This window comes from Oncorhynchus keta, chromosome 35 (assembly GCF_023373465.1).
Source record: "Oncorhynchus keta strain PuntledgeMale-10-30-2019 chromosome 35, Oket_V2, whole genome shotgun sequence".
NCBI lineage: Eukaryota > Metazoa > Chordata > Actinopteri > Salmoniformes > Salmonidae > Oncorhynchus > Oncorhynchus keta.
The window spans coordinates 33,751,805-33,778,323 of record NC_068455.1 but is presented as its reverse complement, the minus strand read 5'-3'; the positions used below and the strand labels follow the sequence as shown (position 1 = coordinate 33,778,323).

At 43.1% G+C, this 26,519-nt stretch overlaps 1 protein-coding gene across 3 annotated transcripts; it reads right to left on the bottom strand.

Moving 5' to 3' along the window:
• Positions 1-634: 634 nt before the first annotated feature.
• On the bottom strand, positions 635-26,519 carry LOC118369254 (fibronectin type III domain-containing protein 5-like). 3 transcript variants are annotated; one of them, XM_035753708.2, is made up of 6 exons: positions 26,045-26,519; positions 15,358-15,473; positions 14,721-14,922; positions 6,856-6,963; positions 6,254-6,387; positions 635-5,528 (listed from the first exon to the last, which is right to left on the bottom strand). In XM_035753708.2, the coding sequence occupies exons 1-6, from the start codon at positions 26,115-26,117 to the stop codon at positions 5,469-5,471; spliced, it is 693 nt and encodes a 230-aa protein (XP_035609601.1). In that variant the 5' UTR covers positions 26,118-26,519; the 3' UTR covers positions 635-5,468. The 3 variants fall into 3 exon arrangements, with proteins under 3 accessions (XP_035609601.1, XP_035609602.1, XP_035609603.1); XM_035753709.2 differs by having other exon boundaries at positions 6,880-6,963; XM_035753710.2 differs by lacking the exon at positions 635-5,528 and having other exon boundaries at positions 6,248-6,387; positions 6,880-6,963.

Genomic DNA, 26,519 nt, shown 5'->3' with positions numbered 1-26,519 from the left:
ATAAGACTTGAGCACTGTATTGATAATGTTTGGCCCTGACTATTAATCACAGTGTAACAGAAAGTTTAGAGTTGCCCAATCTAATGCGGACAGTAAAATGCCAATTTAAAAAACTGCAAGGAGGTAGGTGAATGAGAAATAAGCAATGCTTGGGTGCCTTTGAGAAATGTAGTGCTGGCACATTGCAAACAGACAAGGCCCCAGTTCAAAGAAATCATCCAGGGAGATGATCATCATTATCCGTTACTGAGTCAACAGATACCTATCGATTGCAATGAGCTACCAGTTCCAACAGTCTTAAGGACAGATGCTTTCAACCTTCAGCATAGAAACTTTTGTGAGAAGTGCTGATGGGGTAATGCAGCAGCACAACGTTTGGAGACCTCGCCAGCAAGTTTGTCCTCCGAACATCTATATGTCTGTATTAATCCATCAGATGGGCCTCCTCCTTTCTCAGTCTCCCTCCTTTTTTCTCTCTCTCTCTTTCCTCCATCTCTGCTTAAAGCCTGCTCTTGTCCCTGACACGAATCACTGCTTATTGGAGAAATGGAAGCCGAGTTCTGCTCCCCACTCTCATTAATGGTGGAAGTAAGGAGAAAGATAAGTTTTTATTTTAATTTTTATTGGTCATCAGTCAACCCATTCTCTCCCCTATTTATACATCGCTGTGCTCTGCCTGTCATTAGTCTGCCACTCCCCCACAGCCAAGGTCAATCACCTGCAGAGAGGTCTGTTCACCGAGACGGGTACAGGCAAAATTACAGTTCATTAAGGGCTAGTCTGACACAATGTGATGCGTCATAACAGAACTGGAGTAATCAATGAGAGTAAAGTACAGAATAGTCTACCTTCCTGCCTCCTCTCTCGGCTGTATATTTACCTTTCTCTATTCCTCAATATGCACATTTTAACAAGATTGTTGTACATTGGATATAGGTTAAATAGGACAGCGATAGAATGTTATATATACATTGAAAGCAAAGTGTCATGTTCAGTCTCTCTAATAACGTGACATTTACATTGCCCGTAAGACTTCAAAAATCTTTGCCTGAAGACAAATTTCTCTCACCAATACCACTCTTTACAGAATGTGAAAAGGTTGACACATTTCTGAAATAATAATACTTGTATGTAGCATTTCTAGAAACCACATAACTGATGAGAAAACATATGTACACATTTCTGTCATGCTCTTTATTTAGCATTACATTCGCCCATCCCTTAGAAAATAAATCAAATTCTACTTTTACTCCTATACCATCTCATAATGGATACAGACAGACCACAGATGTTTAACACAACATACTGCAGCCTCCATGGGCCAAGTGGCAGGGAAATACTAAATGGAAAAGGTGGAACAAATTGGACCCTTACCTTTCCATCCTATCAAACAAAATGGAATATTTAGGTGTTTAAGGCAGTGCTTTTTTAAATCAGACCTAAAACACATTACCACAGCAATGTCCCCTTCATGGGGATGTGGAGGAGGTTGTCTGGCCCATTTGAGAATCTCCACAGCATAGTCTCTTCATACAGCATGTCAACACCTGCCTGTGATACAGTACATGGGGTGGGGAGGATGGACTCTCACACTGAAGATGATTCAGTGGAAGCCCTTCTGTGAAGATGACTACTAATGATGATGTCAGATGGGACTGAATCAAAGGGGTCAACGTTTAGAACCAACATATGGAGCTCATTAGTGATGGGGGAAAAATCAATACAGTTACATGTCGGGATATTATATTTGAAGATGTATCGTTGGCTGTACCTGCAGCAAAACTTGTTTTCCATCATCTTGTTAAATAGGGAGACAATTTGTTTTCAGCATTTTTATTTCCATGACTGATCAAAACGTTCTCATGGCTGTCTTTTGTTCCTCTGCAGCAGACATATGGTGAGCAATATGTTTGGAACATCGAATCGTAATAAAATCACAGTCGAATTGGAATACATATAGAGTCGTGAGAATGGCAATGCATATCGTATCGGCACCAAAGTATCAGGATAATATCGTATTGTGAGGTCCCTGGCACTTCCCAGCCCAATAGCTTGTGATCACATCGTTGATTAGATCTGGGAAAGTTGGGGGTGGCAGGTGTTTCATAGAAATGTATTTTCATAAACAAGGATGCTCATAAAATAGGACTTTAAACTTATTTAATCACATTTTAAAGTCCCCCTGCATTAAGTGTGGCTGGGAGGTTGAGTGTAGGTTGGACAGGTGCTTCATGGCCTGCCGGTGTGTGAGATGCTCCACTGCACCACTCAGGGCTGTTATTGCTTTCATGGGGAGGCCTGTTTAGCCCTTCCTCAGAGACACATCCAGTCCATGCACATGAGTCAGGCCCCTCTTAAAGGTGAGTGTAAACTCTCTTGAACATTCACTTATAAAAGTAGGTGATAAGACAAACGATACACTTAAAATATTTGAACAGTAGCATTTTAGTAAATCTACTTATAAGTCAAATATTATTTTTACTTAAAGGGATAATCCACCACCAGAAATAAAATACATGAATCTCCTGTCAATTTCTTGAAAGCCTATGTTCTATCAGTGGGTAAAATAAAACAATTCCCCATGATTTAACTTCTAAGTGGTCTATCTGTGAAATCAGGAAATGCTGTAGGAATGTGGCATAGCCAAATGGTTCTCGGTCAACATCACATTTTATGACGCTTTTTAAACGATTACCTGCACTCCAGATTGCCAAGTGAGCCAATAGATGGTATGGCATACTTGTCTGGAACACATCCATCTGTTTATATAATCATGAAAAAGTATATATTTCACTTAGATGTGTTCAATCTAAACAGTGTACCAAATGATTAAACTCAGTTTCTCCTTCAAGTACCATCTCGCAATAGAGCTCGCCAGCTTTTAGTCCTAAAAACAGGAAATGAGTTACCTCTGGTTCGTTTAGCCATTCCCATAGACGGTCTGGTTGTTTAGCAACAAAACTGACGCTTTTGCAACTATGGGGCAAAACAGACAGGGTTGGCTTGAATTGTTGATAACATGTACGCTATTTTTCCTCTCCAATGTTTTATTGAAAACATAAATACATTTGCACAATGAGCACTTGTCCCTCAAATACGTCATTACAGTTGTTGGTTAGCTAGCTAGCCATATCAGCATTGACATTAAATCAGTCAAAACACCTCAAACAAGACATGGTATCAAGAACAAGATGAAACGAGCCAGTTACGATTCCCCACATGACAGTTTCTTGTCATTCTTGCTAGCAATCTGGCCATCCAGAATCACAACAGCATGCTGACTACTGCCCCATAGAGGCAAGCACATCGTTTTTGTGACGTTCTCAGCTAACCTATCTATGGGGAAAGAATAGGGTTTTGGAATAAACGCCAAAAATAAGATCTGATGTTAACACAGGCTTAGGAGATCTTATACGTTTTGTTCTATGCGATAATATCAGTCAACTAACATTACATTTTTGAAATATGAAGCCTTTTATGTGTATGTGCTTTTTTTATTACATAAATTCTTCAAACTTTTCATAGAACAAAACCTAAATCTCCTAAGCCCGTGTTTATCCAAAACCCCTACTAAAAGGCCATTTATTTTACCATATGCTTTGACTAACGAACCATGGTGGATTTAATGCCCTCAAAAAGACGCCATTACTATTTATCTCTATGCTCCCCGTGTGTCTGTGGGAAAAGGCCGTTGTTGCCATAGCAACGTACCATATCTGCACTCGCTTCATTGCAAGTTGATGAACTGCAATTTAAGAGACTCCTAAATTGATTGTGCAGTTTGTTTAGGCGATTATACAGCTAGCTAGCTACTTCACATGCTGATATTGACTTTGGTATTATTGTGTATAGCTATGTTTTCTAGCTAGCTAGCCAGCCAGTTCAGAAATAGCATGGGTTTTGTTGCAAGAGATTTCCACAATGCTTTTCACATATGTTTAGCAACCTTGTTATAACAACAAAATTAAACATTTAATTTAACAATATATTCACATATTAGTGTTATTTAAAACTGTTAATTGTATGAATTAGCCGTTTGGTGTGGATTATCCCCTTAAAGGCCCAGTGCAGTCAACGTGCTTTTCCTGTGTTTTATATATATTTGCCCACTGAGATTGGAATAATACTGTGTAATTGTGAACATTTGGATAAACCCCTTGCATTGTAAGAGCAGTTTGAAAAGACTGCCTGAAATTTCACCCGTTTTGGTGGAATGGAGCTTTGGGCTTTCCATGGGGACATCACCATGCGGTAAGTTAATAGTCCAATAAGAAAGATCTCTGCCAATAACAGCTAGTTTCCAGTTTTCCCCTCTCCACTCAGACCACTCCCAGACGGTCCTAGCATAATTCTTTCTTGAGAAATGGCTCTTTCCTAAGAAGCAATTTTTTTCTTATTTTTGATCATTTTAACTGAAAACAAACACAGGAACATACTTAATTGTTGCCCAGAGATGATTTGATATTGAGATTTAAAAAAATGGCTGCTTTGGACCTTTTAAAGGAAAATGTTATATTTAAGGTAAATCAACGATAAATGTAGAGACCAGATTTGTTTATAAATGACAAAGTTATTTTCTGCTGTCAGAGCTAACAAGCTTTAATTCTCCAGATAAATGGAGAATTCTGCCGCACGGGTGTCTTGAGTGCTCCTTTTGATCTTGCCCTGACGTCATAGCCACGAGCTTGGATTCAGAAAGGCCTCCAAAATTAGCCTTGTATTGTCTGAATTCCCTGAGCGGGGAACTAACTAGCTCTGATCGAATGAAAACACATCTCAGAGGAGGTTTCAGGGAGTTGAGCCAGAAGGAGATCTATAAAACTGGTACTTTAGCAATAACAAGTTGTTGTGAATAGATGAAACAGGTTGAAACAGGTTTTGATACAGTGATATATACTGTAGTTTGAATAAGAGGTATATGTCAAAGGAGGTAAGGAATAGTAAGGAAAGTACAGTATGTGCCTTATAGCAAATGAGCATAATAGGAGGCAAATAAATAAACACTGTAAGAGAGGAGATGCAGTAGGGGGAGTTCATTTTCACACGGTGCACAGTGCTCAAGCCTTGGTTGCAGTATGGGGAACAGGGGCCGGGACAGTGTGTTTCAGTTCATTAACAACAAGCTGAGAGAGAGGGTCTCTGGCCCTGGTTATATGCAGTCCCCTGGCCATGTTCATATCTCCTCTCTCTCAACTCATAGCTGAACCCATTTGGCCTTTATCTCCTTGACCTTCTGGCAATAATTAGAGCAGCGACAGCCACAGTCCTGCCACCACATCTAGAGCCTCTCCTCTGAGACCTGGACCCTGGAGTCCTGAGTGCCCAGTTCACACCCAGGCCCCATGCCAAAGGGCAGGCCACGACCCACAGTCCTAGCCTCATCCTAACAAGCAGATGGGCATAAAGGGCCCTTTGGTTGCTCTGTTTAGAATACACTCAATCCTTTGGATTAGAGAGTGTTCTGGCCGTCACACCTCGATGATGTTCACAGATGGAGCCCGGTTGTTGTTGTTGTTGTTCTTGGGGAACTGGAGGGGAAGAAGGGAAACAGCAGGGATGAAAAAGATGAAGGTCTCTAAACCTGGAATAAAGTATAATTCTGCTAGTGTATGAGCATGGAGCGCCTGGACAGAAATGGAGGGTTATGATGCTTTCTCTCTGGAAGGGAGATGGGGTATTTTGGTCATTTTAGTGTCAATTGGTTTAGTTGGCAGAGGTCATCAGCCAGTTGTTGATGGAGAGGAGCGAATGGACATCGGACAATCATGCCAGCGTATGGGCTGTCTATGCATTGATTTGAAAGGCTTTGGATTTATAGCATTGTTGTAACTTATGACCTGAGATGCATGTTTTGCATTTTAACCATTTTTGGGGGGGATGAAGTGCTGTCATCAATGCTAGTAAATCAATGCATATTCTGTTATGTGGTGGGCGTAGCTCTAATTTTTTTACCTTTATTTAACCAGGCAAGTCAGTTAAGAACATATTCTTATTTTCAATGACGGCCTGGGAACAGTGGGTTAACTGCCTGTTCAGGGGCAGAACGACAGATTTGTACCTTGTCAACTCGGGGGTTTGAACTCGCAACCTTCCGGTTACTAGTCCAACGCTCTAACCACTAGGCTACGCTGCCGCCTCTAATGTTGTTATGGGAGTGTTAACTGCTGGTGAAAGTGGACGTTTTTAAAGTCGCTGGGACGATTCACCTGCCCGGTGACGGTGGGGACTCAGTGGGGAGGAGAAGGGGTTATACCTTACTGCGCAACAGCCCCCCCGTTGGGTGCTCCGGAGTACTGCACTCTGATGAGGTCTTAGCTTTGTCCTTATTGGTGTTGGGCTCATTGTCTTTGATGATGTCATACTGACGGCAGAAGAGAGCGATCACACCTGACAGAGAGGCGGAGAAAAGGACATACACAATAAGTAAATAACCACATTACCGCAGTGAAAAGCAGACTGAAATCATTTAGCATGGACAAATTACAAAAAATTGTGGACCATATTTGTTTCAATATGCCTTTTCTTTTTTTCTACATTCATGAGGGTGTGTGTGTGTGTGTGTGTGTGTGTGTGTGTGTGTGTGTGTGTGTGTGTGTGTGTGTGTGTGTGTGTGTGTGTGTGTGTGTGTGTGTGTGTGTGTGTGTGTGTGTGTGTGTGTGTGTGTGGTAGGGTTGCAAAATTCCAGTAACTTTTCCCAAATTACCATGTTTTCAAGAAATCCTGGTTGGATGTTCCCAGAATCAGAAGGGAATAAGCAGGAATCCAGATTCCTGCAACCAGGATATCTGGAAAAACTGGGAACTTGGGGAAACTTACTGGAATTTTGCAACCCTAGTGTGTGGGTAGCACTCTGACCTTTTGAAACATTCCACCCCTCACCTGCCCACATGATCAGCACCACCACGATAATGATGAACTCCCCCGCCCTCAGCTGAGCTCCCACTTCCTCCATGGTCACCTCGTCTGCAGTGTCAAATACAGCAGCACAATCAGTTCATCACCATGGCAACATTATCATCAGAGTTATTATTGGTAACTGGCAGCTTATTAAACCCAGGTTCTCCTGAAAGGTCAGTCTAATGATGGGGGAGTGTTGGGGTGAAATCCATCATCTGCTAAGTGAATATGCCAGGCAGAACTTCAGTCCAGTAGAACTTGTCTCTACCACAGGAGGTTGGTGGCACCTTAATTGGGGAGAACGGGCTCGTGTTAATGACTGGATCGGAATCAGTGGAATGTTATCAAATGCATGCTTTCAAGGTGTTTGGTGCCATTCCATTTGCTCCATTCCATCCATTAATATGAGCCGTTCTCCCCTCAGCAGCCTCCACTGGTCTCTACTGTAATTATACATACTCGGGAGTAGTTCTGCTCTGTGTCAGCTGGATAGAACAATTTGCCCCTGACACCCCCTATTGTGTAGACTGATCTCTCTATTCTTCTTCAGTCCCAGGATGTCACCACTCACCACTGGCTTTCTGTCAGCTAGCACTACTTCAAACAGGCCACGTTTTTCATGATTCCGACTCAACCCTAACAACTTGTGCATAGGCTCCACAATTATCTCCTCATTGAAGAGCGCTGCTATGTGGGAACCGCACAGCACATGCCTCAATTTGCCCACTATTTCTGAGAGAGGCTGATGGTGTCAAAGGATTCAGTAGAAGCTGGGCATGAAGAGAATACATAAGCCTGAGACAGGGTCAGTGGGGATCCCCACTCTGAAGGGGTTGGAGAGAGAGAGTTAACCACAGCAGCCACGATCGATTGAGTTGGGCCTAAATAGAACTCAATAATCATTATTAATGTCCTAAGGGCCAAAAACTATCAGAAAAGTGTGTGTTTGTGTGTGTTCAAGGTCCACTCATACAAAGCAACATGTTTCTGAATTCAGTAGAGAGCTGGCTAAAGTTCAGCACACAAGTTCCCCCCATTTAAAGACCAAACAGAAGTAGGCAGTGACACTGGTACATTAGCATGGTGAAGGATCCGTGCAGATTTCGCCACAGCTTCACCACGCTCCAGCAGGTTCTCCCAATGACTGATTCAGCCAATCGATGAGTCTATGTACCTTGACATTAACCAATCCAAGCTGGAAAGCCAGAGGCTCCTGACACCGCTGCCAGATGGCCTCCATATGGCTAATATTGGTCAGTTCTAATGTCAAAGACGGTCTCCAATCCTAGAGACAGGTTGAGTCCTCTGCAGGAAGAGGTGGGACTGTACTGTTTGTACAGGAGGAAGTTTGCAGGTGGGAGCATTCAGGGACATAAACTGTATGCTGTATAGCTGCAGGATTATATGAGTAAAGACATATAGTCTTGGAGTGTTATACACCTGTTTTACTGCAGCACAGTTTTGCAGATGTCCAGGAGGGAGTTGTCCCGCTGGTCTAGCTAGAAAACCTCCCTCACCAAGAGTCTTGGTCACAGACCACATGCTGGTTCTATAGCTATGGTCTTGGGAGACAAACACATACAGTGCATTTGAAAAGTATTCAGACCTCTTCACTTTTTCCACATTTGGTTATGTTACAGCCTCATTCTAAAATGGATTAAAGAAATGTTTTACCTGAATCTACACACAATACCCCATAATGGGGAAAAAAAAGAGATACCTTATTTACTTAAGTATTCAGACCCTTTCCTGTGAAACTCTAAATTGAGCTCAGGTGCATTCCGTTTCCATTGATAAAGTCCCTCAGTTGACAGTGCATGTCAGAGCAAAAACCAAGTCATGAGGTCAAAGGAATTGTCCGTAGCGCTCCGAGATAGGATTGTGTCGAGGCACAGATCTTGGGAAGGGTACCAAAAAAATGTCTGCAGCATTGAAGGCTGGCCTCCATCATTCTTAAATGGAAGAAGTTTGGAACCACCAAGACTTCCTAGAGCTGGTCGCCTGGCCAAACTGAGCCGGGGGACCAGTGACCTTTGGGTTCTTGGCCTTGATCAGGGAGGTGGCCAAGACCCCGATGGAGAGAGACAGAGCTCCAGAGTTCCTCTGGGGAAATGGGAGAACCTTCCAAAAGGACAACCACGTCTGCAGCACTCCACAAATCAGGCCTTTATGTTAGAGTGGCAAGATGGAAACCACCCTTCAGTAAAAGGCACATGACAGCCCACTTGGAGGTTGCCAAAAGGCACTTAAAGGACTCTCAGACCATGAGAAACAAGAGGCTCTGGTCTGATGAAACCAAAATGGAACTCTTTGGCTTGAATGCCAAGCGTCACATCTGGAGGAAACCTGGCACCATCCCTATGGTGAAGCATGGTGGTGGCAGCATCATGCTGTGGGGATGTTTTTCAGCAGCAGGGACTGAGAGACTAGTCAGGATCAAGGGAAAGATGAACGGCGCAAAGTACAGAGATCCTTGATGAAAACCTGCTCCAGAGTGTTCGGTACCTCGGACAGGGGTGAAGGGTCACCTTCCAACAGGACAACAACCCTAAGCACACAGCCAAGACAACGCAGGAGTGGCTTCGGGATACGTCTCAATGTCCTTGAGTGGCCCAGCCAGAGCCCGGACTTGAACTAGATCGAACATCTCTGGAGAGACCTGTTTAGCGACGCTCCCCATCCAACCTGACTGAGCTTGAGAGGATCTACAGAGAAGACTGATAAACTCCCCAAATACAGGTGTGCCAAGCTTATGGAGTCATACCAAAGAAGACTTGAGTCTGTCATCGCTGCTAAAGGCGCTTCAACAAAGTATTGAGTAAAGGGTCTGAATACTTGATATTTCAGTATAATATATATATATATATATATATATATTTAAATCTAAAAAAACATTTCTTGCTTTGTCACATGTGGTATTGTTCGTAGATTGATGAGGGGAAAATAGTGTCTGTGTCAGAATGTCAGAGCAGTCTGTCTGTTATACAGAATAATTGTGTTTTGTTTTGAACAGACAGGATCTCAAATTTAGTCTGATCACGGCTTTCTTTGTTTCCTCTCTTTATCTCCTGCTTTCGCCTAGTGATAAAAAAAAATGTTTTAGATGCATACCAGCAAAGCCACTACACAACACAACACTAAACTATACATTAATTGCAATATAATGGTGACCAACAATGGCCACAAACTGTTAGGGCCTACATAATGCTGTCCCGACAGCAGAGCTTTCTTTTCAGCACCATGAAGTGAATCCTTACCACCGCTACACCTGGCTATCAGCGGAGCCTTATCTGGCAGCGAAACTGTTCATTCAGCTTAATTTACTGCCTTTAAAAAATATATAGTTTATGGCTGACTTGGTTAAACAAACGTGGTTTCTACTGACAATTGAGATGTACAAACTATGGCACAAGGGAATGACGAGCAATCTGTCATTTCGATTAAGACATTGATGAGCGAGCTAGGAAGGATGTAGTCAGTATAATTATTTGTTCAGCGATTTTTAAATGTACAGCAACAGAATTCAGAACATGGGCCGTTCTTACGGTATTCTCCCTATACACCAAGTCAGAACCATAGGATAAATAAAGGGGGCATATAATCAGACAATGAAAGCTCTTACAATATTCAATGATGACATTTCTCTAATAGTCGACATGTGCACCACCAAGTCAGAACAGTAGGCTAAATTATGAGGGGGAAAGGGACCAAATTATTAGGGTGAGGTACATGGGCTACTAACAGCTTACTACACAACATACACTTAGTATTACTTTCTTATCTGCAGTACACATATCTCCCTCGCATATTACATCATTTATGCAGCAGCATACAATACCTTTTTGCAGGATTGACAGCATGGACAATGTATTCAAACTATTCTGGCCCATGCTGTTGATTCCTTCCAAACCACTCATTGTTGAATTTGCGATTTCCAACTTGTGTAATGTTAATGTCCAACGGCCGATGAGCACCAATACGTTTTACCTATAATTTGGATTGAAAAGGATTTGCCAGCAGATTGTCAACTTGATTCATGATGATGACTGCTTGTCTAGCTTGGTAGCTAAGATTTTGAAGTCAAGGATCAGTAGGATAGTCAGATTTACGTGGGTATGTTTGGCAGCATGAGTGAAGGATGCTTTGTTGCGAAATAGGAAGCCGATTCTAGATTTAATTTTGGATTAGAGATGCTTAATGTGAGTCTGGAAGGAGAGTTTACAGTCTAACCAGACACCTAGGTATTTGTAGTTGTCTACATATTCTAAGTCAGAACTGTCCAGAGTAGTGATCCTGGACGGCGGGCAGCGATTGGTTGAAGAGCATGTACTTAGTTTTACTTGCATTTAAGAGCAGTTGGAGGCCACGGAAGGAAAGTTGTATGGCATTGAAGCTCGTCTGGTGGTTAGTTAACGCAGTGTCCAAAGAAAGACCAGAAGTATACAGAACGGTGTCCTCTGCGTAGAGGTGGATCAGAGAATCACCAGCAGCAAGAGCAACATCATTGATGTATACAGAGAAAAGAGTCGGCCTGAGAATTGAACCTTGTGGCACCCCCAAAGAGACTGCCAGAGGTCCAGACAACAGGCCCTCCGATTTGACACACTGAACTCTGTCTGAGAAGTAGTTGGTGAACCAGGCGAGGCAGTCATTTGAGAAACCAAGGTTGTTGAGTCTGCTGATAAGAATGTGGTGATTGACAGAGTCGAAAGCCTTGGCCAGGTCGATGAATACGGCTGCACAGTATTGCCTTTTATCGGTAGCGGTTATGATATCGTTTAGGACCTTGAGCGTGGCTGAGGTGCACCCATGACCAGCTCGGAAACCAGATTGCATAGCGTAGCAGGTACAGTGGGATTTGAAGTGGTCGGTGATCTGTTTGTTAACTTGGCTTACGAAGAGCTTTGAAAGGCAGGGTAGGATAAATATAGGTCTGTAACAGTTTTGGTCTAGAGTGTCTCCCCGACATAGATTTGCGGTGATGCAGTGTCCCTATGAGTGACAGAACACTGATTTTCCGCTGGCTGCATTTTAGAGCTGCCTTACTCAAGAAAGCAAAAAAAACATGCCATATTGTGTGGCTTTATTAACTCAATTATTATTTTATTTTTTACATTGTTTGCTAAATTATATGTGACACGTATTAATGCCAAAATAACATGCAAATCAGGCAAATATAAGTAAATAAATGTCCACTTTTTGTTTTGTTCTGTTTAGATAAACAGGTCGGGCTCTGCCCCGAATGATGGGTTTCCACTGCCTGCGCCAAAATTCCGGGATTTTTTTTCCTATAGCTTGTTCGCCATTATTCTTTTTAAATAGTGAGCCAACATGTTTTCAGAACTTTTATTTCCCTGACTGATCACAACCAATTTTCTCATCCTCTCATGTCTCTCTTCAGCGGACATACAGTGCCTTCAGAAAGAATTCACACCCCTTGACTTTTTCCACAGTTTGTGGTTTTAAATGGATTAAATTGAGATTTTCTGTCACTGGCCTACACACAGTAACCCATATTGTTAAAGTAGAATTATGTTTGTGAAAATTTGGACAAATTCATTGATTTTGAAAAGATTAGATGTCTTGAGTCTAAGTAGTTAACCCTTTTATGGCAAGCCAAAATATATTCAAGAGAAACAAATGTGCTTAAAAAGTCACATAATAAATTGCATGGACTCACTTTGTGTGCAATAACAGTGTTTAACATGACTTCCTCATCTCTATACCCCACACATCTGTAAGGTCCCTCAGTCGAGCAGTGAATTTCAAACACAGATTCAACCACAAAGACCAGGGATGTTTTCCAATGCCTCGCAAAGAAGGGCACCTATTGGAAGGTATATATATATTTTTTAAAGCAGACATTGAATATCCCTATGGGCATGGTGAAGTTATTAAATTACACTTTGGATGGTGTGTCAATACACCCAGTCACTACAAACATACAGGCGTCCTTTCTAACTAATTTGTCAGAGGGAAACCGCTCAGGGATTACACCATGAGGCCAATGGAGACTTTAAAACAGTTAGAGAGTTTAATGGCTGTGATAGGATAAAACTGAGGATGAATCAACAACATTGTAGGTACTCCACAATACTAGCCTAATTGACAGAGTGAAAATATTCCAAAACTGTTTGCAACAAGGCACTAAATTAACACTTTTTGTCCTGAATTGAAAGTGTTATGTTTGGGACAAATCCAATACATCACATTACTGAGGACCACTCTCCATATTTTCAATCATAGCGGTGGCTGCATCATGTTATGGGTATGCTTGCAATCGTTAAGGACCGGGGAGATTTTCCAGATAAAAAATTAACAGAGTGGAGCTAAACACAGGCAAAATCCTACAGGAATACCTGGTTCAGTCTGCTTTCCACCAAACACTGGGATATGAATTCACCTTTCAGCAGGACAATAACCTAAAACACAAGGCCAAATCTAAACTGAAGTTGCTTACCAAGAAGACAGTGAATGCACCTGAGTAGCTGAGTTACGGTTTTGACATAAATCTACTTGAAAATCTATGGCAAGACTTGAAAATAGTTGTCTAGCCATGATCAACATCCACTTTGGCAGAGATTGAAGAATTCTGAAAAGAATAATGGGCAAATGTTGCACAATCCAGGTGTGGAAAGCTCTAAAAGACTTACCCAGAAAGACTCACAGCTGTAATCACTGCCAAAGGTGCTTCTACCAAGTATTGACTCAGGGGTGTGAATACTTACAAAGAGTTATTTCTATATTTAATTTTAGCAAAAATGTCTAAAAATGTGTTTTCACTTCATCATTATGGGGTATTGTGTGTAAATGGGTGATCTAAAAGAAAAAATAAGCTATTTCATCCATTTTGAATTCAGGTTGTAACACAAATAAGTCAAGGGGTGTGAATACGTTCTTGAGAAAGATCATTACAAAAAATATAATTTTATTCAGTAAATATATTTATTTGTTTCTTCATTTTGATAAGAGATAAATGTAATGAATTGAAGGTTATTTGTTGCTATAAAAATCTAAATGTACCGATGTTAACGTTCTGTCATTATATTTAGGGTGGGGTTGTGGGAAATTCTTGTGAAAAAAATGGGGTCTCAAGAAATTATTGCAGACAAAATGGGGTGCCCATTGAAAACGTTTGAATACCACTGACATAGAGGGATATGGAAGCTGCATCATTATGCGACCGGTGCTGAGTCATACCTTAATACTGTAGCCATTTATCACAGTGGCTGCCTGGCTGTACAGGAAGCAAACACTTCTCTGAGACACGCACATTTATCTCACCTCTGCCCAGCCATCACTCACACACTAACACCACTTTCGTTGCACCGGTTCTCATATCGTCCACCTATATGGATCTAGCTCTGTGTTGGTCTGGGCCTAGGGACTGTAGGTCTGTATGTGTCTGATGAGGCTGTTTGTAGCATTCTGTATCCCTTTGTGCTAGTTTCTCCTAGCTGAGAATATCCCAACTAAATTAATATAGGTGTTATATTCATAAATTGTTGTAAGAGCGCTTTATGTTTAAGAGAATTCTGTTGTGAATCTTAATTTCACGCTTTGTGTCCCCATTGATTTGTATTGGCCTTTATGGAATCAGTGAAAAGTTGTCAACAGTCCAACTGCAAGCTTTAGTCTCAGCACTGTATGTGTACATACTGCTGTGCACAGGGTTTCCTCTTCCTTTTCTGGCACTGTACCTGCATTACAGCAAGGTACGGGAACCTGGAGAAGTGCTTTGGACTTTGTTTTCTCCATAGATACTGTATGTATTAGCTTCAGTCTTATCCTAAAGTTGTGTGTGAGATTCTAGAGTTGTTTACCTTTACTCTTCGAGGCCTGTGTCTCAGACTCCTTGGGCGTGCGGAAGCGCAGGGGTTCGCTGTGCTGACTCATGGGCCCACTCATGCTGATGGACTGCACGTGCACAATGTAGTCGGTCTCCTCCTCCAAGTCCCATAATGCACAGGAGCGGGTGGTGGTGTTCACTTCCTGGATGAAGCGCAGCATGCGCACGTCCTTCTTCTGTTGGCACATCATCACGGAGGTGCGTTTAGTGAGCAGTGTAACACAAAACTATTCACTGATGTTGAGTAGAAGTCTCACACACAACATTGAGCCCTGGTGAACTTCAATCCCAGTTATCACATACTGTACAGTAATAGTAGACAGAAATAGACTGTGTGGAGGAGCTGTATGTGGAGGAGTGGATAGAGGGAGCAGCAGTCAGGAGATGGGCAGAACCAGGGTTCTTAGCTGGGCCTCTGGGACCAGGAAATCATCAGCTGATTGGCTAGAATGGAGCCTAACCATTGTGCAGGGTAGAGTGACTGTGTGAAAGTGGGAAATGTTATTGCTTTCCCTCTTTACACAGCTGCAATCTTCCACTGCTGTTGTCGAGGAGACGGGCGCTGACGGGATCGTCCCCCCCCCCCGCACTGCGCTCCTTCTCGCTCTCACCTGCTGTGTGATGGCGAAGCCGATGACAAGGTCCCCTTCGGGGATGTCCCATGTCACCACGGCAGAGTTGGACTTCAAAGCCTTGATGGTCACATTGACAGGAGCCGCCAAACTGTCTGCAAACACAGACAGCGAGAGAGAGAGAAAAGATACACATGAAGCAAATGAAGTTTACCTTCTAGTGGGTACTGGGTAGGATACAGTAGGTATGGTAATGGGTACATGTGTTATTTACATGGACTCAATATAGTACTTCAAACAGTCCCTACAATCACAGAGCGGTTAATAAGCTACTCCACAGGAAAGCTTGGCTATTCTAGACAGTATGATCTACAGATTGGCCATCAGACTGTGGAGCCTGGTGCTTACTACAAACAGAGGCCTCTGATCACTGCAGCCCCCCACAGCTGGTTTCACTGTTCACTATTACTCACCCAGGGAGAACTGGGGCCTGATTCAGTATTCACATCCATTCAGCATAATTAGGACTCATAAGAAATACAAGTGCAATCAAATCTAGAGTGGAGCGGTTTGTAGGGGTTGAATTTTAAATGGCCCCGCAATTAAGGGTTGAATTTTGAATAGGTTCACATTTAGAGTCAGTTGAATATTCCGTGAAATTACACTCAACTCAAAATAATGTACACTGAGTGTACAACACTTTAGGAACACCTTCCTAACATTTAGTTGCACCCCTTTTTGCCTTTAGAACAGCCTCAATTCATCGGGGCATGGACTCTAAAAGATGTTGAAAGCGTTCCACAAGGATGCTGACCCGTGCTGACTCCAGTGCTTCCCACAGTTGTGTCAAGTTGGCTGGATGTCCTTTGGGTGGTGGACCATTCTTGATACACACGGGAAACTGTTGAGCGTGGAAAAACCCAGCAGCTTTGCAGTTCTTGACACACTCAAACTGATGCGCCTGGCACCTACTACCATACCCCGTTCAAAGACACTTCAATCTTTTGTCTTTCCCTTTCATCCTCTGAATGGTAAACACACACAATCCATGTCTCAAGGCTTAAAAATCCTTCTTTAACCTGTCTCCTCCCTTTCATCTACACTGATTGAAGTGGATTTAAGTGACATCAATAGGGGATCATAGCTTTCACCTGGATTCACCTGGCCAGTCTGTCATGGAAAGAGCAGGTGTTCTTAATGTTTTGTACACTCCAGTGTATATAGAGTTGGATTACTTTTTATTATTCAGTGTAATGTGTTGCACGTGCTGACAGTTTATTTAGGGTTTGTGCTACATCACTTCAAAGTAATGATTTGTTGCTGTGCAATACATTTACAGGTGTGTGTGTGTGTGTGTGTGTGTGTGTGTGTGTGTGTGTGTGTGTGTGTGTGTGTGTGTGTGTGTGTGTGTGTGTGTGTGTGTGTGTGTGTGTGTGTGTGTGTGTGTGCTGTATTCAGATGTTTACACCTGGCGGCATACTTAATCAAATAAGTGAGCAGATGACGCTGTGATTACAAATGAATGAGAGATCCAAACCCTGCTGGAGTAGGGACATGCCAACTGTTTTTCAAAAAAAGCTTCAATGACACTTTCAATTCATACATTCCAGACAGTGAATGGGACAATCATTATCAGGGCTTACCTGAATGATCAGAGAGCTTTGGTGGTGATGACTCATGCAATGGGGGAGTGTCTGCAGAGTAAATGAACATACAATCTTCCATGTTCCTTCACTGTCAGAGGGAGGGCGCCCTGTCACTTAGCCCCTCCGTGTCACACGTACACTTCCGTATGGTAAACAGTCAGACATTGAGGATTGATGGGTTTGTGTGGACAGGAACAGCTCATCGAGAGTGGACACTCATAATCATGTTAATTATTCCGACATCTATTTAGTGCTGCAGATGTGTTCAGATGAGTTATTGAGCGTGTTAGCGCTCACTCTTGTCTTTAGCTAGGCAGTGTAAATCATGGCCTAGTAATTGTTTTGCTGATTAAAGGCCTGAGACAGAGACACACACCCAGTTGCTTTGTTGGGGATGTACTCCTTGGCAGACGGTGGCCAAGACGGGAAGCTCTCATATATCCCCATGACGTGAAGTGTGAGTCAGGTCTAATGAAACAGCAGACAGAGGTCTCCATAAACTCACTCTCTCACGCTCTCACACACACACACACACGATGAGAGATGGGGATGACTTTGAGTCCAGACTCAGAGCCCTGTCCCTGGTGCGTGTGTGTGAGAGAGAGAGGGAGCAGACACCAGCATGTCTTTGTTAGCGGAGTCATCAGAGGGACAGGAGGTAGAGTGTGGCATGCTGGGCCGTGTCATGAGGATGAGTGTTCAGTGGGTGGCAGCTCGGCAGTCTTTCAAGGAGAGAGGGGGTATATAAAGAGTGAGGCAGTATGTTTGGGTGTCTGTGTGTGTTTGCTAGTAAACTAATTGTACAGTGCACATTAAATTAGATTTTGTCCAGCCTACAGACAACAAATAAAACACTCAAACTGTTGGCTTGCAGCTTGCACGTACTATTTCCCCTCTACATTTTAAGAGCCTTTACTAACTTGCAAGCACGCACACACAAACACGGCCTCCTGCTTAGTCTCATTGTCACAGTACTCCAGCTGCCCTAGATCAATAAAGCCTATCATTATTTAATGAACGTTCTCTGGCCTCCACAGGCCCTTCTCCCCCCCCCACCAGACCCTCTGACCTGGGAAAGACCGTAGCACTCCCCCCTCAACCTGTGAACTGTATATCTGTATCGCTGCTCTCTCTGACTGTTGAACACGGGCTGATTTCTGACTGAGTTGCTTTGCCTCTGCCTGATCTAAGACCCTGGTCTGGTCCTGCAGCATTTCATCCTTTCATGCCTCTGTGCTCATAGAACGCTTACTGCTCAGCAATCAAAGACACCCTTCTCATCTCATGGGTAAATATCCCACAGACAGACAGACATAGAGTCTGCATGCTGGCAGTAATGGCCCGAGGGGAGTAAAATATCAAAGTGGGCCAATAATGTGGTGCTTCTCCCTGGCATTAGCAATGAGAGACCATAAATAGACAAATGAAGTGAACCTTGGGTTGCTGTCTCTAAACGATAGCCGACCCTGCTGGGCAATAAATTAGCACATGTTCATTAACACGTCCTCTCGCCTGACGCTAACGAGCATGCTGGGGGAATCACAAGTGGCTTTTCAATACCCCCCCAACGTGTCATTGAGATTGCAAGGGCAACCACTTCTCCCTTTGTGCTTTCAGGTCATTCATACTCTTCCTCAGGTCACACACACACACACACACACACACACACACACACACACACACACACATGCAGACTCACACACTGAATTGCAGGCATATATTCATGTTGTCATTCTCACACCCACAACAGTTAAAGAAACAGCAGTAAAGCGCAGTGTTGGAACAATAGAGTTAATGTGTTTCATTTGGCATCTTAAGCAGCTGTTGAAAAATGAATGTCTGCGTTAGGTGTACAGGGTGAGACTGGGAGCCATAACACGAATCCATGTTCAATTATGAATGCCCTGTCACCTGTTTCATTACAGCCTTTATCGAGCCTCACTCTATTTTTCACTGCTTATTGTCCCTGGATGGAAGCAGAGAAACAATACATTTTCCTGTTCTCTTGGTCACTCTCTCTTCCTATTTCAATCTTTCTTGTAGTCTCTCTCTCTTTCCCTCTGCTTTTGTTCAGCCATTCTCTCTTTCATTCTCTCGCTGACTCTTTCAAATCTCTGAAACGCTCTCTCTCGTCATCTCCACCTGTCTCCGATCTATCTGGTTGTGTGGACGTTGTCCAGTAGAGCCTCTCCTGACAGGTGGGCTGCAGACAGTCTCCTAGTCCTCCGGAGTGTAAACGGTGATCCGGCTAACTGACACTTCTGTGGGAGCTGCTCACTGCCTCCTCCACTTCAGACACTCGAAGGAAAGAGTTCAGGCTTGGCACCCCCTTCTCCACCCCCTCATCATCTCTGCATCATCTCCCGCCAACACCGCCAACAAGTACAGTATGGGTGGAGATACAGTCCAGGTTGACCTTACATTTAGAGTTCTAGGGGCACAGAGGGGGTTGACATCTCCCATAAACAACAAAGTTTACTGGTTTCACACTCAAAAGGATGTTGCGTAAAGCTTACTTCCTTATTCCATTCACTTGTATTATTTTTTACTGCATCAGGAATAGCGTACACAGACGTTTCGGCTTTACCGCCCTCCTCAGTGTTCAGGTACAGTTTTATTTGAATTCTAAACAGCATTTGTAGAGAACAACCGGTGAGCAGCAGGTGCTTCTAATCAGGGTTGCCACTCATCCCAACCAGGAGCTCATTAGGGCCTGGTTTAACATAGAAAATGGTATTGTCTATAGTTTACTGTGGAAATATACAACCCAGAAAGCGAACCACAGGAGTGTGGCTTCTTGCCCAAAGCACCAGAGAGAACACAGTGTGTGTGTGTGTGTCTTTTCCATGGCTTTTCACTCACCACGCTCCATGATAAACATACCTCCAGGGCTTTTCTCTTTTGAGGAGACATTAGTTATTTACTTTTGCCAAAATAAGTCTCCAACCCGCTGGCCTAAAGAGCGGCAAAGATGCGAGCGCCGAAATAGCCTCTCACTTTCACTCTCTCACCCACTCACTCTCCCCCTCACTTGTGTAATTAAATGTCAAAAGCCAGTGTATGAAAATCAATGCTGCATTGTGTAGTATCGCATCTGAGAATGCAGCAAAGGAGCACGGGTGGCAGTGTTGATTATTTGACAAGCCGCCGTACTGCTCGTCTGTTAACTACAAATGAAATCTAGTTCCCATCCAAGTTCTTCGGGCCAGGAAACCAAGGTAATATCTACACAATCAATATCCCAGTAGAGCTGGGCACATTATACACACAGCACATAAATATGATGGGGTTTTTCACTATTCTCCCCTTCTCCTTGTTTCACTATCTCCTACTCATCCCTTTCTCTCCCTGTTACCTACTCCACTCTCTTGCTCTCTTTCTCTCATCATCTTTCTCTCCATCCCGGTTTAATTCTCTCTCCTCATCCCTCATTTCCTGTCTGTTTCATTCTCTCTTTTTCTCATCCCTCTCTTTCTGAAGAGTGTTAACCAGTCTGTTGATAAGTGAAGCAGCTGGTGGGGTAATGCCTAGCTGCCTCCTTGGAAGGATTGCACTGGGAGGGAGATGGTGGAGAGAGATAGAAAGAGAGGTCGGCATTGGCTCTCTATGGTGCTTTCTCTCCATCTCTCTCTCACTTTCTTTCTCTCAGTCTTTCTGCATTTTTCGCTCAATTCTTTTTCTCTTGCCCACTGGGCACACACTGGTTGAATCAATGTTGTTTCCACATCTATTCCACATCTACTCCACGTTGAGCCAATGTGGAATAGACGTTGAGTTCACATCGTGCCCAGTTGGTGTTTTCTCTTGCTCTGTGCCTCTTCCTTCTCTCTCTCCTGGTGAGCGTGACGGTTCCTCTCTGAGAGGCAGGCTTCTATCCCTCCTTAATGTCACCAGGCCTGCAGCTCTTACACTGGATTTGGCCATCGGCCCAGGAGACAGTGTGTTTCATGAGCACACACACACACAGACAGAGAGACAGAGAGAGAGACTGGGCTACAGGTAAACTGCTGTGTCTCCACAGCCAGTTCTAGCGTAACTCACACCATTTGCGTTATCCCCTAGGATATTAACAGAGAGGAGGAAATAAAAACAGTATTTTTACGCTCTGGTGAGCTGCCAAGGGCAGTGTGTGTGTACGCTCCTCTGTCTTAGGGCCAGGAACATATACAGCACCATAACATTCTCTGGCGCAACCACCCCACCATTATCATATTGTACTCATGGGCTCTAAATGGCAGATTGGACCCCCACCGCCCAATAGCTTGGCCCCCCACCAATACCACCTGCCATCCTCCTCCCCACGTGCCACTCATGGTGTCAGAGCAGACTCCAGACTGCGTCAGAGACATGGCAGGGATACGTCAGTCTGTTGGCAGTGCCACCTCACAGGCCTGATGGCCAGGAGCTAGTCTCTCATTGTGTATTTATTACTTCTGTTATTATTTTTCCAGACTATTTTTCTCTTTTTTTTTCTCTCTGCGTTGTTGGTAAGTAAGCATTTCACTGTTAGTATACACTGGTTGTTTTCTGAAGCACGTGATACATGCATTTGGTCCTTCTGTGGCTCAGTTGGTAGAGCATGGCGCTTGTAACGCCAGGGTAGTGGGTTCGATTCCCGGGACCACCCATACGTAGAATGTATGCACACATGACTGTAAGTCGCTTTGGATAAAAGCGTCAGCTAAATGGCATATATTATTATTATTATATTATTAATGTGTGTTCTCAATGACAGCAACAAGGCCCCTCAGACAAGCACATTCATCCATTTCCATGGATCCCAGCTCTCTGAGAGATCACAAGTGGAGTAGATATGGAGTATGACAAAAAGTGAGCAATTGACTATATCAATCACACATGGTCTGGTTGGAAAATAAGCTGCTAAGATGAGTTCCACTGTGAAAAGATGTTGAACAGATGCTGTTTGGTTGAGTTGTATTTCAGTCAACCTTACTCAACAGAAGCCAGCAGGAACGCAAACAAGGCTTAGTCCTTTGTCTTAATCTGTGCATTCTAGGGCTGTGAGTCATGTGCAGGAGCCGGCAACAGAGCATCAGGAGCCCCGTGTGTATCTGGTTTAAGGCCCCTCTGTCTACAGTGTCTGAGTTCAGGCAAAACCAACCACACTCCTTCTGAGGAAGACTACACTTGTCTCTTTTGCTGCTGGTGCTGCAGCACTTCTCATTCTCGCTGACATTTTGCCTTGTCTCTATTGTGTTTGCCTACTGTGTTTGAAAATACCATCAGCCTGTCATTAAGGCTGTTATTTTGGATTAACAAGGGGAACATGGCTTTATTAGTGCGTGTTCGTGCTGGTAATGGCTGTAATGTATGTGTGTGCTGAACTGCAAGTGCCATTTTGAGAGAATTCTGTGCCTTCGTCTGTTCTCTCCTTTTGTCTACAGATCTACTGCCAAATAACTAATTGAATACTTCAATAATACAGCCAGACAATGAATGAATACTATTTAACTGTTTCCACTCACAGATAAACACACTGACACACAAACACACACACACATGCACGTAATACAAACCCATATGAACATAAACAAGCACACACTCCATTACTTATATCATAATGTTCTGCTTCCAAACACCCATTTCTCTTTGCCGTTCTGGTTGGAGCAGACCTCATACATGTGGTAAGTGGAAGATATCCAGCCTCTGCTGTGTAATCCCATGCATGTTCTGTTTCCTGCTCCATTGTATGTGTCTGTCTTCGGGGTAAACTATCTAAATCTGTTCTTTTGAAATTGGGATGATTCATCCAACAATAAGTGGCTGGCCTACATAACAACCAGGCCTTTAGAGGAGGCACTTAAGCCAGATGACATCCAAAACAGGTAGCTATGGGCTGTTTTTGTTGTCACATATTATTTCAAAAGATTCACAGAATGTAACAGATGGAAAATGTCTATGTAGCATAAAGGAGAACAACGGTAGACTGAAGTGAAGAAAGAAAGGGTGGCATCAAAGAATACAGACCTTCAGGAACCACAGTGTATGTCCCCCTAGTGTGTTTAACATACTGTACATTTAGGTGTTTTTCTGATGAAACAACCTCCCAGTGAATATTCCACAAAGACGTTTTGAGCCAGCTAGTGATTTGGCAGTAGACTGGAGTTGATGAGTCTGTTTAACGACCTTTGGCTCCTCTGTCTGGGTGCTGTAACTCCTCTGGGTGGGATGGTGTGATGACTTGACACTTGACAGTTAATATACTGCTGCTACTGAGAATCTGTGGCAGGGTTGGGGAGTGGCAGGACTCCTCTGGTTGGCCAGTGTTAGGACCCTCATAGTGGGAGTGTAATAGTCATGCTGCGTTTTACAGTAAAAACAAAACAAGGCTTTTTAGAATAGCTACTCGTTTCATCAGAACTTGAAAGGGTCTCTAAGGTTATGCTGGGCTTTTCTATTGGTTACTGTTTAACTACTTGATTGATTGGTTGATTTGATGGGTAGACTGACTGATTGATTGTGTTTCATGGCGAGTCTGTCGAGGAGCAGGGACTGGCTGGTGGAATTTACCACCTCGTTAAGATGGTGTTGAAGTTCATTTACATTTTAAATGGAAACATTAGCTTTACATTCCTCGTCCAGAGTGACAGATACTTCATGACTCACCATAAACAGAAATGCATTAAAGGACGTCACAAATGTAAAGTTTACAGCGTGTTAACACACACCCACACGCTTCTGTCAATCCAACCATCCCGCTCAGTACCTAGCTTTCCTCTGATTACTTGTCATGCTTTCCTTCGTTTCTGTGTTCTCTATGTTGGCTTTCTGAAGATTTTTTTCCAGAAGTAACACATTCTTAAGAGTACCTTATACAAGTGCAATGTCCACTTCAATCAAATATCCCTCCACAAGTGCCCTTGACTCTCTCCAGTCAACACTTCTACTAAGGAGATGGAAGTGGTTTAATGGTGTCTCTGATTGTCTGAGTGTTCTTCAACCTGGTCCTGGACAACCACAGGGTGTTAGAACTGGGCTGGAACAAAAGCCTGCACACACCATTAGATCCTCGATCTGGCTGCATTGCTACAGTACGTGTGTCAGCTCTCCAGTACAGTACTGTCTAGTGAGATGACATCATACACTAGGTGTATGTTGCTGTGGCTATAAGGAGGATGATGTAGATGGAGGAGGGATTACAAGAACTCTCTGCACTGCCTGCAGGACTGGCTCATTAATCAATGTTTTATTCAATCGCCCCCCGCACAATCAGTATGTATGAAACAATTATGAGCCCACAGAAACCATATGTGCACCCCACTTTCGGCGAAACGTAATTTGCTGACACAGTAAGGGTGTGTGTTGCCTACGTGCAAGTGTGCATGCATGTGTGTCTGTGTCTAGGCTATGTCTAAGGCTGTGTCTAGACGTGACAGTTCATGCATCTTTAGAATTCGGATCATAGCGTTCTGTTCATGGAATTGCGAACGTGTCATGCATCTACACCTACAGAAATGTGTCCACAGTGTGTCCAGATTCCCTATTCCCACGCTATATTTAAATGCCAGTAAACATTTTACAAATGGTGGAATAGACTAAATATGATAACACCACAACAACTGATGGCTGTAGCTACTGGCCAGCTAATCTCTGTAGCTAGCACTCAATGCTAAAGGGATTGCAAACAGGTTAGCATAACTAGCCAAACCAAAAATATTTTTCTAAATATTAGCTAGCTGGCTACCATTTAGGAGGCCAGCAAACACATTCTTAACATGCTAGGAGCGTATTTCCTCCAACATTATAATGAAAAGTTGCCTCTCGTTCTCAAAACACAAGTTTTCTGGAGACATGTGGGAGGACTGTTGATGACGTTGCCCCCTGGTCAGCCAGATCTGAACACAGTCAGACCACAAAGCGTTTTTTTTTTGTATTCTGATAGCAGATGTCACATGTAGGTGTCAAGTGTAGACACGTCCTAAGTGTCTGTGTGTTTATTTATGAGAGAGCGAGGGAGAGAGACAGATGTAAACGCTGTAGAGGCGGTGGGTGGATTCTGATTGCAGTAGTGTGTCAGTGTGATTTGCAGTGCTCCATCAAGATGAGCGGCGAAAGCTACAGCACTCAAGTGTTTAGGGAACGTACATTCCAGGGTGATAGATTCCGCTGGGGTTCTCCTCTGTCTATTCCCAGGGTTCACTCTCACCTCACGCATTGCTCATTCAGCAGCCTTCCGAGGAACAATTTCAAATGGTTGTTTTCCTCCACAAATGTTATAGCAAGCTGTGCCAATAGTACATTCACTGTAATGCCATGATTCTAATGGATATTAGTTTGGTCCCTGCTGTATAAATATCCCACATTACTTTGAAAATGTGTGTAGAAGAAATACATATTTGTTAGCATATTCCATCATTCTGTGATAACAGTTAATTACAGATTTTTAAGAAAAACATTTTTTTAAATGCATTATTAAAGCTATTTCATTTTCAGACACAGTGGGGTTGTACCTGTACCATGTACTACTTAATTAAATGGTCAGCTTTACTTGGTTAAGTCAGTTTAACGTAATATCAGTCTAAATCTTGTGAATGTAAGCACATGACAACTGCTTGGATCAAAGGCTCGTGTTATTCTTGCTGATATGGTAGTAAATATAACTAGGCTACAGTAATAAAACATACTGAAACGTAACGTAGGCAATAAAACTGGTGCTGAATTATTGCAAAAGCATTTGTTTAGCCTTTAAATCCGGAAACATAACTGCTCATGTTCCATGGCCTATTTAGAGCGTTTCAGTATAGATCAGTACCAGTATAATGTAATAATAATAATATAATAAATAAACATAATGTCTGGAGCATTGTATCAATACAGATTCTTACACACACGATTCCTCATTCATCGCGCAGAATATAGCTTAAATGCCAATTAGAAACAAATTACCACAAAAAAAAACACTTTTTCCCATTGTTTTATTTGCACGGATACCCAATGCAGTCAGTCCCCTTAATGCTCACACATTAACCTTAGAGTTCCCACTAGAAGGCAAATACGTGAATGCATGGTTGAGAAATTGCTGAAAAATAAATATTTTAAGTACATAAACATTAACTTACCAGCAAAGACGCGAGAGACACCTAGACAGCTGAGAATTAGCAGTGTCACGGTTGACAGGAAAAATATCTTCATCCTTTAAACATTAGAGGACGTGAGATCCCATTTACTCTGACTAGAGCTACGTTAACTGCCTTGCTATTGTTCAGCATTCACATCAGACCATGCATATTCTCTCGATCAAAAACCGTTTACTGTCTCGTTGGCTTGCCGCAGATCGACTGACGAGCGCTTTCAGCAACCTGGGACAGCGACAGCACTCCCCCACCTACATGCAACAGTAGTTTAACATGCGGCGGACCTTGTTCGTGTGTGTCGCCCACGAACGCTCTTCATTGTTCCACCTCAGCTACGAGAGATATTTATAGACATTAAACTCGACGACCAGACATAAATGAAGTCCTGGTGATGAGTGTTGGTCCGTGGCTGTGGCCGAGTTTCGCACCGTGTACATATGTGCCCCTGAAGTCGGGTGGT